This window comes from Coregonus lavaretus (genome assembly GCF_964263955.1).
Source record: "Coregonus lavaretus genome assembly, chromosome: 39".
Taxonomy (NCBI): domain Eukaryota; kingdom Metazoa; phylum Chordata; class Actinopteri; order Salmoniformes; family Salmonidae; genus Coregonus; species Coregonus lavaretus.
Window position 1 is genome coordinate 24,540,771 of NC_140026.1, and position 19,823 is coordinate 24,560,593.

Genomic DNA, 19,823 nt, shown 5'->3' on the forward strand with positions numbered 1-19,823 from the left:
AATACCATTTAACAGACACTTTTATCCGAAATGACTTGCAGTAGTGAAGTACATCAATTTAGTATGCTATGTGACCTTGCAGCTGGAATCGAACCCACGACCTTGGCATTGCTAATTTTTGGCATTGCTATCACTCTTACCAACTGAGCCAAAGAGAAGCGCCACACGACTCACCTCCGTATGTCTATAAGGACGCTCTCCTCAGGCTGCTTGGTGCTGCGGACGTTCTCCAGCACGATGGAGTAGTAAACTCCCTGTGGGTCTGACTGGTACAGGTTGTAGGTGTCTGTCTGGTACCACTCCTGCAGGGCCAGGAACACCTGCTTCTCATCTGTACTCACTATGTGGACGTCCTGGGGAGAGGGGGGTGGGGGGAGAGAGAGGAGGTGGTATGAAGAGGGAGGGAGAGGGAAGGAGAGTAGGAGTTACGTCAACAACTTTGATTTGACATCAGTCTTTTCATAAACTAAAGGGAAGGAGAGAGCGAGAGACAGAGACAGACAGAGACAGAGAGAGACAGACAGAGAGACAGAGAGAGACAGACAGCAGACAGACAGACAGAGGGAGAGACAGAGAGAGAGAGAGAGAGAGAGAGAGAGAGAGAGAGAGAGAGAGAGAGAGAGAGAGAGAGAGAGAGAGAGAGAGAGAGAGAGAGAGAGAGAGAGAGAGAGAGAGAGAGAGAGAGAGAGAGAGAGAGAGAGAGAGAGAGAGAGAGAGAGACGGTATCAACGGTGACAGGAGAACAAACAGGAATACAAGAACACTTTCAGCTGTTCACAAAAACCCAGGTGGCCCACTCTAACTTGTGAGTGGCTTCTACTCTTTATGCAGATGAGTTAATCAGTCAGTTAGAAACAGAGTGTCTGAGGTACAGACTCCAGAGCCTGAGTCGGCATTCCCTGTGAGACACTCTGATTACATTAACATGGCATTAGAGATGGAGAGGAGATGCAGACATCAAACTTCAGGAGAAGTGAGCAGAGAAGAGCACTACAGAACCTCCACACATTGACACTCTAGACACATCTTTAGCCTAGTCGTGGGCTAATAAGCACTTTAAACTGGGACTCTCCATTGAGCATGGCTTTTAAATCCCGGCCTAGGCAGAGAAACCGGCCCACATATTTCTTAAATGCTAATTTATGGGTCTGACCTTAAAGCACCTCAATAGCCAAATGTACTATGGTTCAATGAATCAGCAAGCTACTGCACAGAACTAGTACACAACTTCCTTTCAAAGTCCTTGACTGCGGAAGTATTGCTGGTTTTGTTTATCTAGCACTGTAAGTAGAAGCACTAGCAAAGATAGCTGCCATGTTTTTCTTTGAGGTAAAACAAATCTGGGTCATGGTAAAATTACACTCAGCCACCACATAAGACAACTCCCGGCAGAATTGAATTAATCAACAGCAAAGTAGAGGAGGGAAAGAGGGATAGAGGGATGGAGGGATACAGTCAGAGAGTGGGAGTGGGAGTGAGGGATAGAGTGCACAGCATTTTGTCAGGGTTATGCTCTATAACGCTTTGTGCTAAGTGAGGGTAGGAACAGTCAAGTGTAGGAAGGTAGCCCAACCTGTAGCTAGCTCAGAAAGAGCTCTGGAATAGTTATAGTGTGGTAGTCAAACCTGAATAGTGGTGTGTGTGTGTTAGACTGCAGCAAAGGATTATCACTTACACTACTAGTCAAAAGTTGGGACACACCTACTCATTCAAGGGATTTTCTTTCTTTTTACTATTTTTTACATCGTAGAATAATAGTGAAGACATAAAAACGATGAAATAACACATATGGAATCATGTAATAACCAAAAAGTGTTAAACAAATCAAAATATATTTTATATTTGAGATTCTTCAAATAGCCACCCTTTGCCTTGATGACAGCTTTGCAACACTCTCGGCATTCTCTCAACCAGCTTCATGAGGTAGTCACCTGGAATGCATTTCAATTAACAGGTGTTCCTTCTTAAAAGTTGATTTGTGGAATTTCTTTCCTTCTTAATGCGTTTGAGCCAATCAGTTGTGTTGCGGCAAGGTAAGGGGGGTATACAGAAGATAGCCCTATTTGGTAAAGGACCGAGTCCATATATTGTCAAGAACAGCTCAAATAAGCAAATAGAAATGACAGTCCATCATTACTTTAAGACATGAAGGTCAGTCAATATGGAACATTTCAAGAACTTTGAAAGTCGTGTCTTTGTGAGACGTGGTGTGGGTGAACGGATGATCTCCGCATGTGTAGCATGGAGGAGGAGGTGTTATGGTGTGGGGGTGCTTTGCTGGTGACACTGTCTGTGATTTATTTAGAATTCAAGGCACAATTAACCAGTATGGCTACCACAGTATTCTGCAGCGATACGCAATCCTCCAGGCTGTGTAAGGGCTATTTTACCAAGAAGGAGAGTGATGGAGTGCTGCATCAGATGACCTGGCCTCCACAATCCCTCGACCTCAACCCAATTGAGTTGGTTTGGGATGAGTCGGACAGCAGAGTGAAGGAAAAGGAGCCAACAAGTGCTCAGCATATGTGGGAACTCCTTCAAGACTGTTGGAAATGCATTCCAGGTGAAGCTGGTTGAGAGAATGCCAAGAGTGTGCAAAGCTGTCATCAAGGCAAAGTGTGGCTATTTGAAGAATTTCAAATATAAAGCATATTTTGATTTGTTTAACACTTTTTTGGTTACTACATGATTCCATGTGTTATTTCATAGTTTTGATGTCTTCACTATTATTCTACAATGTTGAAAATAGTCCAAATAAAGAAGAACCCTTGAATGAGTAGGTGTGTCCAAAACACTCTTACAGTGTTAGGGCAGAAGAGAGAGACCGAGAGAAAGAGAAAAGCAAAGAGATAGAATGAGAAAGAGACATAATGAGACAGACAACAACAAACCATTCCCCCCAGCTGATTGTCTCTGTATACAGTATTGGGATGTCTGTCTCTCTCACACTCTGTATACTGTGTGTGTGTGTGTGTGTGTGTGTGTGTGTGTGTGTGTGTGTGTGTGTGTGTGTGTGTGTGTGTGTGTGTGTGTGTGTGTGTGTGTGTGTGTATGTGTGTGTGTGTGTGTGTGTGTGTGTGTGTGTGTGAGAGACTGTCCAACCATATGCCCTTAGTACCTCCATATGGATCTAGATAAAGTATTACAATGTGTGTTTGTTTATGTGACTACGTGTGAGTAGGTGTGTGTATGTTTGTGTGTGTTCACTATTCCCTTATGCACCTCTCCTGCATTGATTAAGTCTATGCAAACCACCTCTCTGTGTTGACAGATCTCTCCTGCAGAGTATTTAGCCTGAGGAGTTGGCATTGAGGAGTCTGTAAACTTCAACTCCCGAAGACTTCTACATTCACAGCAGCTATCCACCCACTTGTTTTACACTGCTCCAAGGCCAGTGAATAATCCTCTATGGAGTTGTGTGGATTTGCTGTGGATGAGCAGCTCAAGTTAGACAGCTGAAATTAACCTGTATATGTGCTCAGGTGTGAAAACATACGCCAAAGCAAATTATTACTTCGCAGAAACCTACTGTGCTATATTTTCTGTATAATGTCATTTGTTGGAAATGCTAGCATCAGCCACACAAAGGGGAGCTGAGGACACAGATTTGCGTATGTACAGTATGAAGAGTGATAAGCCTGAAAATGATGTAATCTTCACTTCTTTTTGACTTATGCAACTGTTGACAGGCCATAACTGAATGGAGAAACGTTCTCAAACGGTTAGCCTACGGGCTGACGTTTCTGTGGGAGAATAAGAATCTGGTGCACCTGTCACTATGTGGCTTTGTGAGGCACCTGACAGTATAGTACAGCAGACTTTCTAAAGAGAGCGACAACAGACAGTATTCTCCCATTCCCTCCCATAGAGACACGCTTTAAGACACATTCATACAGGCTTCCTGGGGTCGCCACAAAGACTATCAATATAGAGACAGATGAAAAGACAAAAAAGGAGGAGAATATTATTGAGTGTGAAGAGAGAGAAAGACAAGAGAGGAAGTGAGAGAAAGAGAGAGAAAGACTAGAAGAGTAAAGGCTCACTAGGCTCACCACAAAGCTTGTCAATATAGACATAAAAAGAGAACAAAGTGGGGAATATATTGAGAGAGTAAGAAGTGAGAGAGATGGTGTTGATAGGGTAGGGGAAAGAGAGGGAGAGTGAGAAGAGATCAAGTGTGCAAGAGAGACAGAGGAAGCGAGAGAAAGAAAGAAAGAAAGAGAAACAGAGACTGGAAGAGAAAGAGATGACTATCGCCTAGCAGCTCTTCAGACTAACACACAAACAGGGTTGACAGAGACTGTTAACTACTCCATAACTTCTGGAGGCCCAACTCTACTCTCAGATTGGTTTTGCATTTTTCAAAAGCTTCTCAATAATTCACAGTGGAAAATAAAAAGCTCAGCAACCACAGCCTCTCTCTCTCTCTCTCTCTCTCTCTCTCTCTCTCACACACACACTTGCTTACTTCATCTCTTTCTTACTTGCTTACTTCATCTCTTTCTTACTTACACACACACTTGCTTACTTCACCCCCCCCCCCCGTCCCGTCCCGTCCCGTCTCTCTATCCTCTTCATCCTGCGCTCTCTTGACCTCAAAGCTCCATACCTGAACGAGAGGCCTATCTGCTCAATCAGCTGCTAAGAGGAAATATGAAGTGAGAAAGGAAAGCTGGGGCGGTAGAAAATCATGACCTGACCCAGCAAACCTCTTCATGGCCTCCCTGACACCTAATCAAAGTGATCTGCTTCCTTCTCTCTCTGATCCCCTTATTAAGACTGCTTCAATGATCGGTCAAATGCTGTGGTAAGCAGGAAGGAGTGGTGTGTGTGTGTTTGTGTGTGTAACTCAATCACTTTCCCCCTGAGTAATCAAATACAAGACCCTCAAAGTGGTATGGGGTAGAATGTAAGTAATTCCATACACACTCTATCTCTAGTGTGAGTGTGTGCACGTGTGTGTGTATGCGTGTGCGTGTGTGCAGTTCGTGCTATTTTCCATACACTCTCCTGTAGTGTGTGTGGTGTCTTGTATGCGTGTGTGAATGCAAATGAAATTGACTGTTGTTTTTCTCTCTAGTGAGGTGGAAAGCAGAAGAGTCTGCTCTCCAATCCATGCTGTTCAATAACACTCAGCCAGTGCCACGCTAAAACCGTCTCCTGAGCCATAGTCACTGACAGCAAAGGTTCCTATCTGCTTTGAAGATATACGCATTATGCCCCTCAGTCTGTGACTTTCTAACTACAATGTCATGTTTGTTAAGTACAACAAGGTATTGGAAATATTTCACTTGTATTGTGCAAGGTTGGGGTTAATTCCATTTCAAGGTACTGTACCTTTGGTAGGGCGTATTTAGGGAACCTCATCTGGACAAACTCATTCCGTCGGTATGAAACGTAGTGCTTGGTGCGGTTTCCTGTGGTCACCTAGGTAACAGACAGAGAGGGAGAGAGAAACACACACCATGTCAACACCACGATCCTTATGACTGATCTACTCTACTTCTCACCTCTGAAAGAGACAGAAAGAAACAGAGCGCGACAGATGGAGAGAAAGAGAGAGCGACAGATGGAGCGGAAGAGAGAAAGGGAGAGAAAGAAACAACGTGAGAGAAAAGGTGCACACCAGTAACCTAACCACCACAGGTGAACGGGAGGTGCGCCATCTGTTATTCCCTGAAGAGAGAGATGAGCTCAGCAGAAATACAGTACCTCAGCAGAGAGAGAGAGAGAGAGATATTGAGAGAGGGACAGAGAGAGAGAAAAAGAGAGAGGGACAGAGAGAGAGAGAGAGAGAGAGAGAGAAAAAGAGAGAGGGACAGAGAGCGAGAGAGAGGGAGAGAGAGAGAGAGTGAAAGAGAGAGAGAGAGAGAGAGGGACAGAGAGAGAGAGAGAGAAAGAGAGAGGGACAGAGAGCGAGAGAGAGAGAGAACGAGAGACAGAGAGTATGCAAATCCCAGCAGGGGGCTTCTGGGTAATGATGAAGTTGTGCTGTCTCATGCTGAGGTGGGATCATCCAATCAGAGAAGATGAGTGCTGACCCAGTAAAAAAAGCCCATCGACATCATATTTTACAGTATGGGGGAAGTGTGAACGTTAGTTAGCACTGTGAGAGATCAGTGGTGTCAGCTCAATACAGTCTGCTTGGCTGTTTGTGGTAAGTGTGGAGTACTGATTTAGGATCAGTTTTTCCTTTTAGATAATAATGAATAAGACAGGGGTGACTAGATCCTAGAACAGCACTCTTACTTTGAGGCGCTTTGTGAATACAGGCCCTGATCTCAATGGTGGAAAGTAGATGCAAGATGACCAAACTTCTAACAATGTCTGCTGAGCTAAGCTGAGGACCAGCTTATTCAGGCTAGCGATGTGGAAGTTAAGCAGGAATGTTTTTTTGTGGGTGTTAAGGTAGTGGATGTATGTGCCAATGTTAACACTGGGGCCCTCTCTCACTGTGTGTCTGTCTGCATTTCCATACAGCTCAGCATCCGATACCCACCCACCCTACGGGCACAAGCATACCACTGGCATGAGCATCTGTCATTTCACTAGCGTATGTGTGGGCGCTTCTGAGCTGGTTACTACATATACACTACCGTTCAAAAGTTTGGGGTCACTTAGAAATGTCCTTGTTTTTGAAAGAAAAGCAATTTTTTTGTCCATTAAAATAACATCAAATTGATCAGAAATACAGTGTAGACATTGTTAATGTTGTAAATGGCTATTGTAGCTGGAAACGGCTGATTTTCTATGGAATATCTACATAGGTATACAGAGGCCCATTATCAGCAACCATCAGTCCTGTGTTCCAATGGCACGTTGTGTTTGCTAATCCAAGTTCATCATTTTAAAAGGCTAATTGATCATTAGAAAACCCTTTTTCAAATATGTTAGCACAGCTGAAAACTGTTGTGCTGATTAAAGAAGCAATAAAACTGGCCTTCTTGAGACTAGTTGAGTATCTGGAGCATCAGCAATTGTGGGTTCTGATTACAGGCTCAAAATGACCAGAAACAAAGAACTTTCTTGTGAAACTCATCAGTCTACTCTTGTTCTGAGAAATGAAGGCTATTTAATGCGAGAAATTGCCAAGAAACTGAAGATCTCGTACAACGCTGCGTACTACTCCCTTCACAGAACAGTGCAAACTGGCTCTAACCAGAATAGAAAAGAGGAGTGGGAGGCCCCGGTGCACAACTGAGCAAGGAGGACAAATACATTAGAGTGTCTAGTTTGGAGAAACAGAACACCTCACAGGTCCTCAACTGGCAGCTTCATTAAATAGTACCCGCAAAACACCAGTCTCAACGTCAACAGTGAAGAGGCGACTCCGGGATGCTGACCTTCTAGGCAGAGTTGCAAAGAAAAAGCTATATCTCAGACTGGCCAATACAAATAAAAGATTAAGATGGTCAGTCTGAGATATGGCTTTTTCTTTGCAAAGTCCGTATTGCCCAGCGACAGCCCCGAAACCTGAAGGATCTGGAGAAGGTCTGTATTTTGGAGTGGGCCAAAATCCCTGCTGCAGTGTGTGCAAACCTGGTCAAGACCTACAGGAAACATATGATCTCTGTAATTGCAAAACAAAGTGTCTGTACCAAATATTAAGTTCTGCTTTTCTGATGTATCAAATACTTCTGTCATGCAATAAAATGCAAATTAATTACTTAAAAATCATACAATGTGATTTTCTGGATTTTTGTTTTAGATTCCGTCTCTCACAGTTTGAAGTGTACCTATGATAAAAATTACAGACCTCTACATGCTTTGTAAGTAGGAAAACCTGCAAAATCGGCAGTGTATCAAATACTTGTTCTCCCCACTGTATATGCACTGAGCCTTTAAAACATTTTTTTTTAATGAGATTGGAGAACACATTGGGAGGGATCTTAGACCATTCCTCCATACATAATCTTTCCAGATCCTTATTATCCTTCGTCTGCGCTGGACTGCCCTTTTCAATTCAAACCACATGTCCAATGGGGTTCAAGTCTGGAGACTGAGATGGCCATTGCAAAATTTTGATTTTGTGGTCAATTAACAATTTCTATGTGGATTTTGATGTGTGCTTTTAGATTATTGTCTTGCTGGAGATCCACTTGCAGCCAAGTTTCAGCTTCCTAGCAGAGGTTTTTGGCTAAAATGTCCTGGTACTGGGTAAAGTTCCTGATGCCGTTGACCTTAACAAGGGCCCCTTAAATAGAGCTCTTTGGGCACACACACCAGTGTGTGTCTCTGTGTGTTTCAGTGTGTCTCTTTAAGTATGTGTCTCAGTGTGTGTCTGTCTCTGTGTGTGTGTGCATATTTGTGTGCATATTTACATTTAAGTCATTTAGCAGACACTCTTATCCAGAGCGACTTACAGGAGCAATTAGGGTTAAGTGCCTTGCTCAAGGGCACAGACAGATTTTTCACCTAGTCGGCTCGGGGATTAGAACCAGCGACCTTTCGATTACTGGCACAACGCTCTGTCTGTGTGTGTGCGAGCGTGTTTTGTGGAATGACTGTCCCCCTTAACCCACATCCCTCCCAGCAGCATACCCTTAACCCACATCCCTCCCAGCAGCATAGTAGTCTCTCTCTCTCTCTCTCTCTCTCTCTCTCTCTCTCTCTCTCTCTCTCTCTCTCTCTCTCTCTCTCTCTCTCTCTCTCTCTCTCTCTCTCTCTCTCTCTCTCTCTCTCTCTCTCTCTCTCTCTCTCTCTCTCTCTCTCTCTCTCTCTCTCTCTCTCTCTCTCTCTCTCTCTCTCTCTCTCTCTCTCTCTCTCTCTCTCTCTCTCTCTCTCTCTCTCTCTCTCTCTCTTCTCTCTCTCTCTCTCTCTCTCTCTCTCTCAAGCTGGTGGCTGTAGCTAACATATGATTTGCAATGCCCTAACAAGCAACTGTTCCTTCATTACTGAATGCCAAAGAGTGTAGATTAACAAAGGGATACCATTGTGGCACATTATAACCAAATAATTATGAAGAGGTATCACAACAACAAATGGTTTTGTAAATGTCTCTTAACCTTGACAAAGATGTAGTCGTCTTGGACTGAGAGAGAGTTGTGGTCGATCTTCCCCAGGAACTGAGCCGTCACCATCTTGTCTGAGCAGTTCTGGATCAGACAGGTTACATACAGGTACCCTGGGGAGAGAAAAATAAGAAAAGTTAAACTTTTAGAGGGATAAACAATGTTGATAAAGTTTTAGTGTGCATGTGTGCGCACGTGCAAGAGACAGAGAGAGGGACAGCGAGAGAGACCAGACAGACTGTAAGAAAAGGAGAGGCAGATATGTTGAAAGTTATCAGGTAGCCAGGGAGTGTTTTAAGTGCTGAGCTGTATTAGATACAGCAGATCTTCACCAGCCGCATTACTTTTCTCCAGTCAAAAATGGCAGGGGGATTAGGCCTCCGACAGAAAGGCAGAGAGGGTTAGGTTAGCTTCTGTCGCTACGCTAAACCGTACCGAATTTCACACAGCAGCAGCTGCATCAGCAACAACAGTCAGTAGTGACAAGACTGCTGAAAATCCTTCAGCTTTCCCCCTCCCAAGCCAGAAGGAGGTGACAAGCTAGCGATTGAGGAAAATGCAAACGGTCCAAAACACCCCAAAATCAAACTTCTGCCTTAGGGGGATGTCTTAAATTCTACGTTTTCAAGTTCTCTCTCTTTCTTTCTTTTGTTGTTTATTATTGCTTAACTTTTGTTTTAGTCTGGCTGGCGGAAAAATGGACTTGCAAATGTATTGAAATGACCAGACATTTAATCAAAACAGCATACGGGGAGAACTCATTAAAAGGCAATTAGATTGGCTAAGCATTCAATTCCAGCTTGTGACACGCACACTTATTCATACCGCTCACAGACCTGCTACACTCTCGCTACCTGACCGACTGAGGAGGCTGACAAGGAAATAATGCAAAACAACTGAAAATCATGACATGGGAAACAATGTAGCAGTTGGAAAGTAAAACTTCAGGAAAGAAAAGACTAAAGGGAAGAAAGCTGGAAAAGAGCAGAAGTTTTTGGCATATAGTAATCTCTTCAAAACATACAAGACCACCATGGTTCCCAACATGAATAATGTGTCTAGTTTCAAAGATGGTGTGAAAGATCACGTGATAGTGGGAGAAGAGGAGGTTACTTAGAGTTTTGTCAACATGTTTATGTGAGTCTGTGTGCACGTGTTCAGTGTGTTGCTGTGTGTATCTGGGTGTGTGACAAGACGACAGTGTGTCCATGTGTTTGCGTTAGCACCCTTACTGCTCCCCACATCAATCTCCCTAATGACACACACAGACCCTGCCAGCCTCCCAGCGAGCCTGCATCATCCATCAACCCCCCACCCGTACCCCCTCCCCCCATCTTCACCCACTATCCCTGGGCACAGACCTTACGCGAGTCCCAGGATTTGTGTTAGAGCTAGGCCTCTCTCTGGGGTTCAGCTCCACTGTGTGACCAGGCCACCCTCCATCCCCCTTGCTACCTGCCATCGTTTAACCTTGACAGGACCCAGGGTGACAGGGTGGCACAGGGGGAACAGCTTGGCCTGGCATGCCTGGACGCATGGGCCCCTCTAACCCATCCGTCTGGATGTGTGAGCTGCCATACGATAGAAAGGCGGGGGAGAGGGGGACCATGTGGTCCTGCCTTGCCCAGGGAAGAGCTCTCCTGCCTGGGCAGCTGGCCCAGACAGACAGACTCTCTGGTTCTCTGAAAAAACACAGCCGGGCTTGTTCGGGATGACAGGTTTCCCAATCCCAGCTGCATGTCCGGTTCCCAATCAGAAAGTATAGACACACATATGGGATTTGGGAGTTGTTTCTCACTTTTTTGTGGAGGATGATAACACTGTTTTAAGTATGACACTTTGGTGACTTAATTTCCATCAGGAAAACTGTGTTAAGTAAACAAGATATTATTAACATGTCCTCTCCTTCATTTGTCCTTCCTCTCCTTCTTTTCGTGCCTTCGAGTCTCAGACTCTCCTGGTCTACACTGTGAGATTGTGGGTTGTGAAAGTGTACCGAGGTAGAAGACATTCTAACGCAAACACACATACATTCTAACATAGGCATGCAGACACATGCAAATGTGTACACGTGTGCACACACACACACAAGCGCACACATGCACACGCGCACACAAACACACACAGCCATCCCCACCCCCCACTCTACACACACACCTATTCCCCTTGGTGGGTCGTGCAGCGCTAACCTGGCTGGCTGATGATATGATAATCCATGATAATATAATATAATGATAATATCATAGAATGATATGATAATCCTGGTGCCTGTGGGAGTTGAATGAGGAGGTGAGAGCGTTGAACAGACAGACTTGTCTTCAAGGGAGAGGAATAGCGTGAGAGATAGGTAGTTGAGGGTAGCAATGTGTGTTTAGGGGATTCTAGAAGAAGTAGAGGGAGTGGTGATATCTTTCTAAGAGTCTTATTTAGTCGGTGAGAAAGTGTGCAAAGATGTAGTTCACATAATCCATACACACATGCATGCACGCTGAAAGAAGAGCACCATACCTCCACTTGTGTCCTGCATCTCCATATGCACCAAGTCAGGGTCCACATCTACACCAGCCACAGACCTGAAAAAGATGAGGTTAGTTTTAAAGTTGGCAGTTGGGAAAACAGAACCGAACTAGTCGTGCACTTAACCCTCCTTTGCTTCCTCTCTCTCTGCCCCCCCTTTCTCTCCTTCTTCCTATCGCCACTTTCTCTCTGTCAACAAAGTGTATCTGATTAGAAGTCGGCAGTGAAGTCTGTGAAATCTCCCCAGCTCTGTAAAGATATAGGTGAGACATAAAACATCCATTACGCTCCCTATAAAGAGGCTTTATGAGTCGATTAGCAAGCTGGGGAAGAGAGGGAGAGAAGGAAGGGGGGAGGGAAGAGGAAAGGAGGGAGGGAGAAAGAGAGCGAACAAAACACCTTCTGAACAAGTTGTATTCTATATCACTTTTTCCTTATGTCCGTATTCTACTCACATACTGTGTCATTCTCTGAGTTGTGTTTCCTGTCTGCTCTTGGCCTCAAGCACCATACGAGCCACCATTTCACCACCAATAACAAATTCACATCTGTTCTATTATTTCATGGGATAGCCACTAGCCAGCAATGCTTTACACAAGATAAATAGTTGAAAAACCTCTAAACCCAACTCTGAACGAGTAGAGAAACAGACTGGTATAAAGCACTAGTGTCTGTGACGTCCATCTTGTCGGAAGGACCACCCTGCCAGATAGAAGCTGACTAGCTCTTTAAAGTGCTCCTGATTTATAAGGATAGGCTCCCAGACCACTCTTCTCTTCCGCTCCTTTATGAGCGGTAGGCCATGCAGTGAGGATAAAGCTATTCCAGCCCCAACAATCAGCTAATTCTGGCCTATCAGAAAGCATGGATGCTTTTAGAGGCTTTTCAGAGCCAATAGTTTTTATTGGTCAGGTCAAAACATCCTGGCCCTAATGTGTTCTAGTTAGAGATAAATGTTTTGCTTGACCATATGACATGACCAGGAAAATCTCCCTAGGCATATCACTTCTGTGTCTCTGTCAGTATTTTACGTCTCATTACATACTCGCTATTGTACTGTTTGGGGAGTCACTGGCCAAAGCAAAATATATGTGGTGATATTTTATTAGTAGTCAGTGGTTAGGGCTACAAATGTGGTGCTTGGAATACATATATGGTACGTAATCTTTTGATCTCTAATTTCCTACAGCTAGTGCCAATACATACACCACCTGTCAAAAGTTTTAGAACAGCTACTCATTCAAGGGTTTTTCTTTATTTTTAATATGTTCTACATTGTAGAATAATAGTGAAGACATCAAAACTATGAAAAAACACCCCCCAAAAAGTAACCAAAAAAGTGTTAAACAAATCAAAATATATTGTATATTTGAGATTCTTCAAATAGCCACCTTTTGCCTTGATGACAGCTTTGCACACTATTGGCATTCTCTCAACCAGCTTTACCTGGAATGCTTTTCCAAAAGTCTTGAAGGAGTTCCCACATATGCTGAGCACTTGTTGGCTGCTTTTCCATCACTCTGAGGTCCGACTCTTCCCAAACCATCTGAATTTGGTTGAGGTTGGGGGATTGTGGAGGCCAGGTCATCTAATGCAGCACTCCATCACTCTCCTTCTTGGTAAAATAGCCCTTACACAGCCTGGAGGTGTGTTGGGTCATTGTCCTGTTGAAAAACAAATTATAGTCCCACTAAGCCCGAACCAGATGGGATGGCGTATCGCTGCAGAATGCTGTGGTAGCCATGCTGGTTAAGTGTGCCTTGAATTCTAAATAAATCACAGTCACCAGAAAACCACCCCCACACCATAACACCTCCTCCATGCTTTATGGTGGGAAATACACATGCGGAGATCATCCGTTCACCCACACCACGTCTCACAAAGACACGGCGATTGGAACCAAAAATCTCCAATTTGGACTCCAGACCAAAGGACACTTTTCTACCGGTCTAATGTCCATTGCTCGTATTTCTTGGCCCAAGCAAGTCTCTTCTTCTTATTGGTGTCCTTTAGTAGTGGTTTCTTTGCAGCAATTCGACCATGAAGGCCTAATTCACACAGTCCCCTCTGAACAGTTGATGTTGAGATGTGTCTGTTACTTGAACTCTGTGAAGCATGTATTTGGCCTGCAATTTCTGAGGCTGGTAACTCTAATGTTCCTTTCCTCTGCAGCAGAGGTAACTCTGGGTCTTCCATTCCTGTGGTGGTCCTCATGAGAGCCAGCTTCATCATAGCGCTTGATGGTTTTTGCGAATGCACATGAAGAAACGTTCAAAGTTCTTGAAATGTTCCTTATTGACTGACCTTCATGTCTTAAAGTATTGATGGACTGTTGTTTCTCTTTGCTTATTTGAGCTGTTCTTGCCATAATATGGACTTGGTATCTTCTGTATACCCCCCTACCTTTTCACAACACAACTGATTGGCTCAAACGCATTGGAAAGAAATTCCACAAATTAACTTTTGAGAAGGCACACCTGTTAATTGAAATGCATTCCAGGTGATTACCTCATGAAGCTGGTTGAGAGAATGCCAAGAGTGTGCAAATCTGTCATCAAGGCAAAGCGTGGCTATTTGAAGAATCTCAAATATAAAATATATTTTGATTTGTTTAACACTTTTTTGGTTACTACATGATTCCATATGTGTTATTTCATAGTTTTGATGTTTTCACTATTATTCTACAATGTAGAAAATAGTTTAAAAAAAAGAAAAACCCTTGAATGAGTAGGTGTTCTAAAACTTTTGACTGGTCGTGTATTACATATACTGTATAAGGTTGTATAATGGCTTTGTAATCGTATCCATATGTGAAATGCAATGCATTGTGAAGTGTAAGGAAATTGCCTCTAACCCCAGAACTGGGATCAGTTTTACATCTCAACTAATAGTGGTCAAAGGTCAGATTTGTGTTGGGTAATCAGATATTAGCCACAACTTCTGCTTGCAGCAAAACGCACTTTAGAACTACCCTATCTATCCCCATACAGTAAGATGTGCTGGGGATGATTTGGTGTTAGGGATGGACAGATGTCCAGGTCTAAACCCTACTGGCTTTACAACCACTGATCTGGAACCAGCTGATAACTCAGGTCTGTCCATGTCTCAACACTACTGGCTTTACAACCACTGATCTGGAACCAACGGGAACAAAGATCATTTCTGAGAGGCGAGAGCAGCAAGCAGGCAGGCACTGTCTCTATGACCTTCTGGGTACGCTCCGAACAGGAGCAAGCGAGCGAGCAAGCGAGAGAGAGAGAGAGAGAATGCAGAAGGGGTGAGGAGATAAAGCTCAAAGTGAAAAACTCTCTCTAACCCATGAGCTCGAAAACTGATTTTGTCAGTGAGGGTGTAACAATGTAATGGCCAGAGTTACAGTACTGTAAAGCAAGTGGGAGAGATAATAGCAATAGAAAATCACTGACCAAAATATCCTGTCCTTGGTCACTCGTTCCTGCATTAGAATCCACTTCCGGCCCAAATCCGTGGACACGTAGAGCTTTGAATAGAAAACAATCAAACTATCAAACAATGATATTACACAAAGGTTGCTACAAGTAGTAGCTCATGTCATAAATTGATATGAAAAAAATATAAATGCCCGACAAATAGGAGCTGTATGGATAAAGAGGTGGACTGGATGATTGTCATAGCTTTTCATGTCAGTATTGGTGATTTTATGGTGTCAGAACATCCCTCGGTCTTTAGTAAATTGGGAGTCTATGTGTTGAAGAACGTCCGGTCCAGTAAGTCAAGCAAAAGAATTTCACGGTTCACCTACCTCAGGCAAACCTCTATTAATCTTAGTTGGCTATTCCGTGTGTGCGTGTGTGTCAATTTTGTTGTGTGTGCATGTGTACCATTGATCAGCTTAATAATGAATATGTATTGATTTTCCCACAAGGTATCCCAGCAGACATGAACAGCACAAAAAAGTTTTCACCAGCAAGCCTGTACACATTCCCTTACTGCCACACACACACACACACACACACACACAAAGTTGGTGGCACCTTAATTGGGGAGGACGGGCTCGTGGTAAAGGCTTGAGTGGAATCAATGGAATGGCATCAAATACATGGTTTGATACCATTCCATTGGCTCCGTTCCAGCCATTATTATGAGCCGTTCTGCCCTCAGCAGCCTCCACTGACACACACGTAGTGTATTGTAAGTGCATACACGCTTCAGCAGAAATCAACAAACCTTTACAAACACTGAAACGCTCACTGAAATCCAGAGAGCACAATTTCATCGATAAAATTAAACATTATAAAACCGGATTGATTGCCTGAACCAAGATAAATCAAACCTGACCATAGCAACATCTCCTAAGAATAACCAATTGCAAGGGGCACCATCTCACCAATCATCTTTCCCTACAAATATATGAATTCTAACAGGGTGTTGGAGGAGAGGGGGGCTACCGTAGGCCTCCCATCTCTTTCTTCCGCTAAATGATTTTTTGTACCGTTAAATGACTTTTTACTCTCCATCTGTAGCCTGGCCATATGGAACAAATTAAAACCTAATTGAATTTCTTGTTTAATTAACTGTAAATGATTAAAGTGGTGCTCCCTCCATATGCTGTTGCTACTGTGACTGTGAGTTATCTGAGAAGAGATCGTAGAATATGATGCAGAACTGTCCCTCGACACTGAACTACGGTCAGTTTTGTGTTTTACTACCCTAATGGTTATGGATTTTTAAATGTTTGGCATTTGGGGAAGGTCAGCTGATCCTACATAGATCTGTATCTAAGGGCTGGTCAATTCAACACACTTCTCCTACTCAGTATTCCCTACACTGTAGGCTATATAATTACACCCGTGTTGAATAAAAGAGCATGCAGTAAATATTAGTCATATTTCAAAAATGTTTATACAGCATGGGTGAATTGGAAATGTGTTTTTTGCATATCCCAACTCCCCCTGAGACTGGGGTAACGGCCAGCCATTAACAACAGCGATCCTGGAGCAATTAGGGTTAAGTGCCTTGCTCAAGGGCACATTGGCATATTTTTCACTTTGTCGGCTCGGGGATTCTAACTAGCATCATTTCAGTTACTGGCCCATAGCTCTAACAGCTAGGCTTCCTGCGCCACACAACACTACGATGCTACACACTACGCTTTGCTAGGGCAAGGCTATCCTAGCTGTGAATTAAGTAGCACTGTCCAAAACAAGTTTGCTGCTCAATTCGATTTTTGGTATTTTAGCATATTTTCAACATATATTTCTGTTCAATGTGAACTGATAGAAATGCTATGAACATTAAATAGATATCCCCACAAAAGCACAATTATCTCTGAATATGACATGGTTGTTGACCCACCTTTCCCTCCTTGCAGTAAGCCAGCACCTTGTCCTCCTCCTTGGGGTGGAAGACGAGAGTCTCGGCGGTGAAGGAGAGGGGCTGTCGCTGGAACGAGGAGCCCTCGTCTGTACTAATGAACAGCATCTGGTCACGCTCGTTAATGGACGAGCTCACCAGGATCACCTGACAGAGAGAGGTCAGCGGTTAGAAGGGAGATAAGGATAAGGTCCTACTGTATAGGGTAATGGTAATGTGGTTATATTTGAATTGGGTTTATTGGGTTGAAATGCGATGGAAGCCCTGTCAGCAGTTTTATGGTACGTGTGGAGAGACACGCATGCACCCACGCACGCAATATTTCCAATCAGGGCCATTCTCAAGGCCACCAGAACACTACATCCCCACGGCCCACCACTTACTCCGTGGCGACACCATATTGATTATCTAATATTCCCTTTTATAGCTTATAACAGAAACACATTAATTGGGGGAACACTGAGCTTACCATCTCACCAATCACCATTAAGTGTTGGACACGCAGAGGTAAACCACCTAAAGGGCTGAGCAACACTAACTTATTAGGCAATCAGATCGCTCAAGATTCTGTCATCTGCAACAATCAGACATGGGGGAACCATCCAATGAGGGGCAAGATGGGAAAAGTGTTCATCTACATTTTGCATATACACTGAATTTGTGCCATATAATTGCACAAGCTATCCTACTTCCTCTCTCTTCCTCTCTCTTCTTCTCTCTTTTCATCTCTCTTTATTGCTATGCCCCTCATGCCTGCAATTAAGCATTACTTAGGGCGCTCCGCTCTGCATCGCACTGGCTCCCCAATCTGGGCTGTGTGTTTGTGTGCTGTGTAATGGTTGAGCGAGCTGTGTGTGTGGGGGGGGTGTGCGCATGCATGTGTGTAAGGGTTGAGCGAGCCGGGTCTAAGCAGCCTTCTATGGATCGCCACGGTCAATTAACAACCCCTAGCCTGGCTGTTTGTTCTGCCTGCATACAGCTGCCACACTGCCTGTGGAGAGATGGAGAGAAGAGACACTTCTTTTTCATTCACAGAGATGGAAGGAACTGAGGAAGGATGGTGGGATGGCGAGATGGAGAGTTGGAGGGATAGAGAGCAGAAAAATGGAGTGGAGGAAAAGTAATTAGGAATCTCAAAGGCCAAGAGACATACTTTGATGTGTGTGTGTGTGTGTTCCCATTTTGCCCTGCTTTCCCTGGGGGACCCATCCATCAAAATGTCCCTCTATTCCAATACCTCTTGTTTAAACAGAACTCACCCAGCTTTACCTGATGACTACTATGAGAGGACTATTCTAACATCACACACCTTAACCAAAGCCAGTTCTGACCCTCTCTGACCTCCCCTTTATTACAACAGCTTACAGATTTGACATTTTTACATTTTAGGTAAGGAACAAAGCGTAATAAAAGTAGTGAAAGTCCAATCTGAACAACACAACATCAGCAGTTTGGATCAGATAAAGAACCTTGTGACCAAATAACCTTACAGACTGCCTGAAATAGCTTCGCCCAAGCTATCATTATTGGATTAGGAAGTGGCATCAAAGAACAGTATAGGCTACCCCTGCCTGCCTTCTATCCCATTCATTACCTACTGGTGTTGCAGTACCGCTGACAAACTATGAGTGGTGCTGTTGTCAAGCCGACAGAACACTCTACCTCTTGAAAAGCAACCAAACAAGAGAAAGCAAGGTTAAACCTCACCCTTGGTCCTTTTTCCCTGACTTCACTCACGACAACAACTAAGCCATGAACTTTGAGAAGTCAGTACAAGGAGAGAGAAACTACACTATTGCTGCTGTACTGAGAGTTCAGACTCTCAGAATCAAAAGCTTTTCACCACAACCATCGCTCAAAACTGTTTCTTCCAAGTCATAACTCACGCTCACTCAGTACAGAGCTCCTATTGTGTGTCGCAGATAAAAGCGCTCCCAAAACTTCCTGTGTCTACACTTGAGACAGCATAGTGAGTGTATGATACATTGGGGGAGTTATGTTAATAGGAATACCATAGAAATGGCAATACTGTTAGTACTCTATCTATAGGCCTCAAACAATAGTCACTCTCTTGTGGGTAAGAAAAAGAGACAAATCAAGCTTCATTCACTATTGCCAGCTTCTGATCGTCTTTGAACTGCCATCAGTGATCACGCTTAATCTGCCCTGTGGACTTAAAAGAAGTAAACAACATTGAAAGTCCCATCGCTTCCTCCCGGATCAATGTGTATTAGGTCATATAATCGCTTATAAAACGCATCTGCTTAGGTATATACGAGCACAGCAAGTTTTATCTATCTATACAGATACATGTAAGGGGATGGGAAATGGTTTGATAGACGGTTGTGGGACAGATCTCAGTGACTTGAGACCATACTACTATAACTTGGAGAGATTAAGAGATGCTAATGCTTTGGGTATACTTTACTGGGTAAACAAATGTAGACCCCCACACAGTGGGAACACAAATACATGTAAGGCACCATGGCACACACAAACACACACACACACACACAAACACAGGCCTGTATCACAGATTTAATGAATCACACAAGGACAGTCTGACTCTTTGTCTGTCTCCTAGAACCCAGCAGTCAAATGAAGACTCCTCAAAGGAATCTTGTATTTACTACCCCTGCTCTACCAATTGCATAGTAGCACACATGCACAAATTCGACATCTCTACCAGGCTGCAAACTGATGCCGATGCACCATAATAATATTCATCACTTTGGAGTCATGCGAGTGCATTTTCTTTGTCTAATTTGTAAACGTCTCGAGGCGCTCCTATCCGCCCGAGCTGAGGAAAAAACACAGAACCCTTCGGTTAGTGATTCTCTGTTGCCATTCTAAAAATGTAGCTCCAGCACAATTGCTTTCCACCCAATTACATATACAAATTGGCGGTGTTGATTTTCAGTGAGAGCAGGGCCTGTGCAATAG

The 19,823-nt window shown here is 43.8% G+C and overlaps 1 protein-coding gene across 1 annotated transcript in view; it reads right to left on the reverse strand.

Annotated features, from left to right (window-relative positions):
* The window catches only part of LOC311113110 (VPS10 domain-containing receptor SorCS2-like), a gene marked incomplete at both ends in the record, with an annotated part of 337,488 nt that overhangs the window by 39,513 nt on the left and 278,152 nt on the right, over positions 1-19,823 (reverse strand). The window contains 7 exon segments of the mRNA XM_084156253.1: positions 175-179; positions 182-353; positions 5,338-5,427; positions 9,006-9,124; positions 11,520-11,584; positions 14,954-15,027; positions 16,863-17,027. Coding sequence (XP_084012379.1) covers positions 175-179; positions 182-353; positions 5,338-5,427; positions 9,006-9,124; positions 11,520-11,584; positions 14,954-15,027; positions 16,863-17,027 — 690 coding nt within the window.